General features: G+C 40.5%; 1 protein-coding gene across 1 annotated transcript; it reads left to right on the forward strand.

Moving 5' to 3' along the window:
- Positions 1-1,316: 1,316 nt before the first annotated feature.
- Positions 1,317-4,759, forward strand: LOC113138428 (uncharacterized). The gene is made up of 3 exons (XM_026320858.1): positions 1,317-1,462; positions 2,489-3,139; positions 3,700-4,759. Exons 1-3 carry the CDS (start codon positions 1,414-1,416, stop codon positions 4,203-4,205), a joined length of 1,206 nt encoding a protein of 401 aa, XP_026176643.1. The 5' UTR covers positions 1,317-1,413; the 3' UTR covers positions 4,206-4,759.
- The last annotated feature ends 3,365 nt before the right edge of the window (positions 4,760-8,124 follow it).

Genomic DNA, 8,124 nt, shown 5'->3' on the forward strand with positions numbered 1-8,124 from the left:
ATTGACAGATGGAAATAAAGTACCACTGTAGTGGGCAGTGAAGAGTGCAGTGTGAAGTTGGTCACCTTGCTCACGCTGTAGTTTGTCTTTTCCTGACAAGGTGCAGGTCTAGAAAGAATTGCATTTTGAAAAGAAAGGGACATTTTGATGGCATACATGAGACTGTCTCAGCTGGATTCAGTTTCAGACAGTGGGAAACACAGCTAATGCAGCACATGTAAGGGGCTGTGTTGGTGGGGGATGATATTCCAGCTACAGGTGAGATGGTGACAGAAGCATAAAAACAAATCACACACATATACGATACTGAGAAACAGAATTTTAAAACTCTGAATAGTTGCAAGGAAAATATTAGAATCACACTGTTCACATTGCGAAGTCCAGACATGTGGCCTTTCGATTGTGTCATGGATTGAGCTTCTGAGCCACAAGTTGTTAGATTGTACTGTGGCAATGCAGCCTTGCATGTTTTTTGCCTGGGGCCTGTGTGTTGGAGCCCATTGTGCCAGCTGCTTTCTCACTGAAATGCATGAGGAGGTGCTGTTATCTGTCTGAATGTCTGAGTATCTGATATAAACTTTAGTTTTAATTACTGTTTGCCATTTCTGTGTTTTTTAACAGTACCCCATTGTACTCAAACTAAGGTTTGCTTTAAAGTAGTCATTTATATCTGAATGAACCTGATAAATCATATTTAAACTGGTTTATTATTTTGTTTATCCTTTATGCATCATTTTCCATTATGAATATATGGGATACATCTTATATACTTCCTAAATATCCAACAAATGAATATTTAAATGCGTAGTTTCATCCTATGATACAATAAATTCAATAAAACTTTAATGACTTTAAATGAATTAGCACAGAAAATCATTATTCGATATAAATGCCGCCTCACAGCAAGAAGGTCGTGGGTTCGCATCCCGGCCTTTCTGTGTGGAGTTTGCATGTTCTCCCTGTGCTTGCGTGGGTTTACTCCGGGTACTCCGGTTTCCTCCCACAGTCCAAAAACATGCATGTCAGGTTGATTGGTGACTCTAAAATTGCCCGTAGGAGTGAGTGTGAGTGTGTGAGGTTGTCTGTCTTTGTGTGTCTATATGTGGCCCTGCGACAGACTGGTGACCTGTCTAGGGTGTACCCCTGCCTTCCACCCGAGAGAGAGCTGGGATAGGCTCCAGCAGATCCCCGTGACCCTGAACAGGAAAAGCGGGTATAGAAGATGGATGGATGGATGGATGGATATAAATGCCACCGTACATTTTCTCTTTAAATGGTTCAACATTTGATAATCGATTTATTGATCAGTTTAACAACCCCAATGGTATCACGTGACGTATTGGACCACGTCACCCGGAAGAGTGGAGCGTCGGTGTGAGTGAGGATTGTTTACATTCACTGCAGCTCGTCAAGATGAATCCCGCGATGATCAACTCGACCAGCTCCGTGTCAACAACCAAAAGTAAGACTCGTACAAGCAGCCCACGTATTTGTTTGTTTGTTGTTTGTTTGTTGGAGGCAGGCGGTCAGTTTGTGATGCAGCTAGCTGGCTAAGCTAACGTTAGCCTTGTTTGACTTCCTGGTTCGGGTTCAGTCACTGACTCGTCGGTTTCTAATTGTCCTGATTTCACAATCTCACCATGGGCCTTTTGTCGCCCAGTGTGATTGTGTGTGTGTGAATTAAGACAGATTATTAGCTAACCCTCAGCCTTTCAGGTGGTAGTTTCAGCTAACAGCTTGTTAGCTGGCTAATCAGCTAGCATGTTTAATGTTAGAATATACTCCTCATGATTTTATGGTAATGACCCTTAAATGTGCGGAATTAAGGCCATGGTCTTATATCACAAACTTCTATGATGCAGGACAGGCACACTTTGTTATTAGTGGACATCAGGTAGCTACTGAGCCTGTATTTACTGCAGTTAGGTGTTGAGGATACCAATGATGCATTAACAGGCACAATATCTTCCTAACAATCCTGCCATTATTATGCAGCTGCTGCAGTTATAGCCTCTTTTACACTCAATTCTGTGTTTGTTAGGTACATTTATCTTGCCAAGAGGTGTCAGTTTTCATTTTACTGTATATTTTAATCTACATGTCATTAAATATATCACTAGATTCAGCAATTCAACATTAGACCAAACTACAGCTTGAAAAATTAATTGGATCAAAAACTTAACAGTCCCAGCAAAACTGAACAATATTAGCTAGGTAGGTAGTTAGTAGTATGTTGTATCATATTGCATTAGTTATAACTAGGTGTAGCTAATAAAGTGCTAACTAAATGTTGTACCAAAGCAGTGAAAAGTAATGCCTGCACACTGCAGCTTTTTCAGACTGAGTTAAACTGAACAAAGACTAGTTGGATCTTCATCTGTTTTTCTTTAGATGTAATGAATGTGTGTTTTGAGTCAGTGTGAAGTTCTGACCAGTGCCAGCTATGTTACTGTTTCCTGTGCTCAGCTGTGTTTGTGTGTGTGTGCAGGGAAACGAGAAGCTGAGCGCTCTGTTAACTGGACAGTGGAGGAAACACAGGTGCTGCTGTGCGCCTGGAGCGATGAGCGAGTTCAGAAGAGTCTGGCAGAAAACCTCCGCAACCGCCATGTCTTCAAACACCTCTCAGCCCGCATGAGTGAAATGGGTTTCTCTCGGAGTCCGCACCAGTGTCGGCTTCGGGTCAAAACTCTGAAGGCTAACTATGTCAGAGCCAAACTACAGAGGAGCGTCGACAGCTCGCAGCCTTGCTCTTTTAAATACTTTGCAGAGATGGATGCTGTGCTGGGCCGGAGGTCAGCGGGGGGTGAAAGAGGGTCATATTATGTTTCTTCAGAACGGATCACAGAACGTCACCACGACTCCATTGACAGGAGAGAAATTGTCCTGGCAGATTTAAATTCTAATACAGGGGTTGATGGACACCATCTTGGTTCTCTGGGGAGAATGGGAAGGCAACGTTTCATCTCTTTGAACGACAGAGGAGTCCGGCAGTCATGTCAGCCGGACTCTGAAGTTAAACTCGAGGACAGAGAAGATTCAGCTGATGAGTTTGAGTTCAGTGACACAGGATTCCCACAGCGTTCAAGGGACAGGCGCCATGAAGCTTATCTGGAATCATCCATCCATCGTGAAATGAGTGGTATGTTCTGTGATTATGTTATTTAAGTCTTTAGAGGCAAATGTAACCAGACATGACGTGTTGGTAAAACACTCAGCATATTTTAGCTTTTAATGTTAACTGTAAAACTGTACCTGGAAATACACATGGAGACATCAATATTATCCTGTTAAATTTGGTTGGTGAGCTGTGAATCCTTTGGATTTGCTTAGGTTAATAAATATTTGTGGAACATATTTAAAATGTAAAATAAGCAACAATAATGTTTCTTGTGTGTCTGTGTTTTGTCCTAGTGTTTTAAAAATGATATTGATTTATTTTTTGCTGAAAACCATGCAGCAGTTGTCAGTATCAGCGTTTTTCGTTACTAAGAATGTTGTCATGTTGAAATGAAATTCAGCCGTTTTTGTCTGTGAATATGATAACGAAGCTTTAGAATCGACTCCTTTTGATGATTTAATTAACTGATTATATAAAAAGCTGCAGAAAATAAATGATTGAAAAAAAAATTTGAAAGAGATTTTAAGAGATTCCTGTCATTAATAAAAATTGACCTTCACTGATTATATTCTGTGTTTTAGATGCACCAGTGGAAAACAGCCTGAGCACTCCTTCCCCACATGTTGTACCACCTCCACCTGCTCATCCTCCTCCTCATCTTGCTCAGTCCACTGGCTCTCCTCTCCCTGCACTCTCACATCCAAGCCCCAACACCCTACCTACCTCTGGGCATCATCACTCTGAGTCCTCCTGCCTGGAACCTGTCCTCAAGCACCTGTCTGAGTGCTTCGGGCAGCTGGTATCAGAGACCCGGGGCCTGCTGGTCCAGCTTGAGAGCCAGAGGCAGGAGCAGGCCCGCTGGCACCAAGAGCTCCTGGCCCAGTGGCTGCAGAGGGAAGAGCGCCGGCAGAGGGAGATGGCCGAGAAAGAGGAGAGGAGGGAGAAGGCTCGCATGGAGCATGAGATCAGAGTGCTGGAGCTCCTCACCAGTCTAGTCAGAGAACACGAGTGTAGAGGTGGACGCAGCCAGACTGTGGCAGAAACACCCACTGGTCCAAATCATTCCATGAACAAATATGGAAATTAGGATTCACTTACACCAAGGATTTTTACACATACCAAAGTGTGGAATAACATTAGGCTCAGGTGGGACCAGATATCCGCACTGGTAATACAAGCAGGCACATTCAAGTTGGCTTGGCCGAGGACCTTAATCCTGGGTGGTTTAGACTGAGAATAACTGGACTTCATACAGAAAATACCCTTAAAGGTTGCAAACATAAGATAATTGTTGGCTACTAATAAGTTGGCTCAGAAGAAAATCACTTTTGCAGTGTAAAAGGAGAATTTGTTCTTTTATTTGTCCTCTGTCACAAAGGATTTCTTAGGATCTGTTGATTGTACCAAATATATAGATCTGTTTCATGCACTTTTATATAAATTAAAAAAATTCAACCAGATTCTGTTTTCCACAGGAATCTGTTTGACAACAGTGTAAATGGAGACTGTTTTAATATTTGTCGATACTGACACGTCACCAAAGTCCTAATAACTCAAGTGAGAACTTCATCACTTCTGCTAGTGTCACTGCACGTGAACAGCTCCTATTAAAAAACTGTGACATCCTGACTACAGATTTGACAGGTATTGCCTTAATTTATTTATTACTGGTCACTTTGCCAAATTCACCTGAAAACACCAACTAAAGCTGCACAATTGTCAGTCTAAACATAGAGACGTTGTTCTTCTCTTCTTACAAAATGGACATACTGCTGACATCTAATCTACATCAAATCATCAGAAATGTCAAATCTACAATGTTTTTAATTTATATTTAAATATATGGGAGGATTTTTATGCGTAGTTTGACAACTTGTCACAAAAGATCATTCTTTCATAGAGGAATATGGTAAACAAACATAACAGCATGGAGAACTGACCTGTGACAGTTCTGTTATTAATAAGGTGGAGTAAAATCTGAATATATTGACTATAGGGAATATTATTTAGTCATCAGTGCAAATTGTGTTTAAAAAAATCAATGAGAAAGTCACAAGTTTAGTTGTCTCAGTGTGTGGATGTGACATGAATGAGACATAAAAGGTCTTCAGCACATTTCTTTTCTGTTCTTAGAGCTCCAACACTTGTAGTGCTATCAAATTTATCATATGAGCTACATGAGAATATCGTTTTTCTGTGATGGGATATTTTTCTCCCTGCATCAGCCTGCTCCACTGTCAGACGGAGAGGAATTTCATTTATTAAACCTCCAGGCTGTAGAGACCCCATGCTGATCGCTACCTGAATAGGCAAAGTGGAAATCTTTCACTTGACTATTCAACACAGGCTGCTGCCCTTAAGGTGCAAAGTGTGAATGAAATGGAAGAGCCCCACTTCCTTTAACTGTTGAAATGCTAACAACAGATTGCAATCAACAGTGGACACTCTGCTATTTGTATACAGACATTTAAAACCAGATGCTGAAATACTTAGCGCTAACGAAGAAGCAGACCTGTGTGTATTTGGAAAGGTTGATGCAAAGCTTTAACTGCAGATTTGGACGTTCTGTCGCAGAATGCGAGAAACAGTTTAATGCCCACTTGAAATGAAAACCTTGCTTTTGTTGTGTCTGCAGAAATACTGTGTATGTGTGCTGTGAAGTCCAACAGAATGCAGTCCTCATCTTTGTGGTCTGTGCAGTCATTTAAGCAGGAGAAAAGACAGATTAGTGCATACATGTAAATCTGTGCTAATCCCAGATTACGTAATACCTCTGGATGTTGATGAGATTTGGGATGATTTGCTGTTATTTTACCGTGGCTTATTACTTAGATAGAAAGTCAGTCAAATGATTCTGTGACTGAACAAACATATAGTTTGTCTTCCAGTCACATTTGTGCACTGAAATACGATGAAGTTTGGTTTAAAGAGAAAAAAAAACTCTTCTCTTTTCAGTTTATTTTCTCTTTAATGGAAATAGGTTTTTTATAACATATTTCCTGCAGACTTACTTTTTTGAGTAAAAGCAGACAGCTAAGTTAACAATCATACAATGGTCCTCTGTGACTCGTAACCCGGTGACACTGCCAAGATTAGGGTTTGCCAGAGAGCACAGCAAAGGGTTTCATGTAGTTGTCATTTAAATACAATTGCGGCTTTAATCCGTACACACTGGTTTCAGTCCAATTCTGGACTTTCATACTATGTGAGCCAACGTTTTAAATTTCCATACAAAAGGCAGCTTCCTTTTTATATGTCGCCCGTTTAGAAACAGTTGTCACCTTAAATTGTTTGGACAATGAACGTCACTTCAGCTGACTGTCATGTCGTGTCTGGGATGAAGAACGTCACTTAAGATGTGCTGTTTCGTTTTGTGCAGCAGCTTATCTCTGATTTGATTTATAATTGGAATTTGTTTTCCTTCAGTGGACGTGAATCTTTAGCTTTTATCTGCTGAACCTACACTGAGCCCTGTGGACGTAGAACAAGTAAAGGGGGATGAGATGAATGGGAGAAAGAAGGGGTTAATGGGGGGAAGGTGAGTAATTTCAGAGTCATTTTATGGATGAGTGTGAAACTATGACCTTTGTACCTTAGAGCCAGTTTTCCTCTGTAGTTTCATGTGGGGTCACAATGAAAACACACAGGACAGGACAAAACAGAAGTATCTTTGAGACTTAGAGTTTTTTAGCCACTCTAGCAGCCTGGTGCTACGAATGGATGCTGTGAAAGTTACTACAGCCGGTCATGGTCTCCAGAGGACGAATCCCACTGACTTTGTTGAGCTCTGGACGTTTCCTCTGGCCCACTGTATGTTTTTATCTAGCTCAGTCATCAGGCCAGTTTGTACTTTGGTTTATGAACATCCTGCAAAACTATCACATTAGCCTTATATGGTACTTTGTGTTTAATCCCAATGAGTAAATGTTAGCATGCTAACATGCTAAACTCAGGGGACAAACATAAACAAATATCAGCATGTTAGTGTTGTTGCTGTGCTAGTGTTTAGTGTTTGTGCAGCTGACTAGCATGGCTGAAGTCCAAAATGAGACCTCATTTATCTACATCAAACCAATTATAGGTTAAATCAATCCCTAAAAAATATTGCAAATATTGATTATGTACGTTTTGATATAATAACCTAATTGTATTATTTTATCAATAGCTGGGTAGATAATTTATCATTAGCTTGATCCACCATGTTCCAGACACATTTAAGGCAAAATAAATCAGTTGGACCTGTTGCAGAAGATCCATTACTGATATGAAGGATTGATTTGATAAATGATATTGATTTGATAAGTGATATTAATGTGATGTGAAGGATTGACAGGATATTGATTTGATAAATGATATTGATTTGATAAGTGATATTAATGTGATGTGAAGGATTGACAGGATATTGATTTGATAAATGATATTGACGTTTGACAAAACTCAAGGAAAATTTACATTTTGTGTGAAAAGCCTTAAAAATTTCAGTGCAAGGAAATTTTACTTACAGCTTCACATCAAGTCAGAATGATTTACCCTCCGATGGAATAAAAAGACAAGAACATGATGCGGGAACATTTAAATCACTAATATAAACACAGAGAAACCGAAGTTAAGCCTGAGGAAACCCAGCACTTTTACAGTTTGCTTCTGGATGTGGACACAGACCCAGATTTCTGAAAGCTTTAGTGAATTGTGCATCTAGATTTGATCAAATAGCAGCGTAGTCAGTCTGTTATTTTACTGTTTGATGGGTTTTTTTTTGCAGCAGTTAATCAGCATTTCCTGTAAATGAAGACTGAAATGAGAATGGAAACATAGGAGAAGGACTGATGGAAACGTCAGAGTGTGGGAGAAAGGGAAAGAGAAATGAAATCGAGAAAAGCGTGGGCAAGGATGGAGGAGGGTGTGTGTGTGAGAGAGAGGGTGTGTGTGTGTGTGTGTGTGTGTGTGGAGTCTGTCCTCTGATTGGCTGCTCCTCCCCTCCCCTCTAAGGAAAGTCTTGAGCCTGG

Source organism: Mastacembelus armatus, chromosome 9 (genome assembly GCF_900324485.2).
Source record: "Mastacembelus armatus chromosome 9, fMasArm1.2, whole genome shotgun sequence".
Lineage (NCBI taxonomy): Eukaryota > Metazoa > Chordata > Actinopteri > Synbranchiformes > Mastacembelidae > Mastacembelus > Mastacembelus armatus.

Excerpts from the sequence above, each read along its gene's own strand:
- LOC113138428 (XM_026320858.1), top strand. The coding sequence starts at position 1,414 with ATGAATCCCGCGATGATCAACTCGACCAGCTCCGTGTCAACAACCAAA. Across the intron at positions 1,463-2,488 it reads CTCCGTGTCAACAACCAAAA|GGAAACGAGAAGCTGAGCGC; the intron begins GTAAGACTCGTA and ends GTGTGTGTGCAG. Across the intron at positions 3,140-3,699 it reads CATCCATCGTGAAATGAGTG|ATGCACCAGTGGAAAACAGC; the intron begins GTATGTTCTGTG and ends TCTGTGTTTTAG.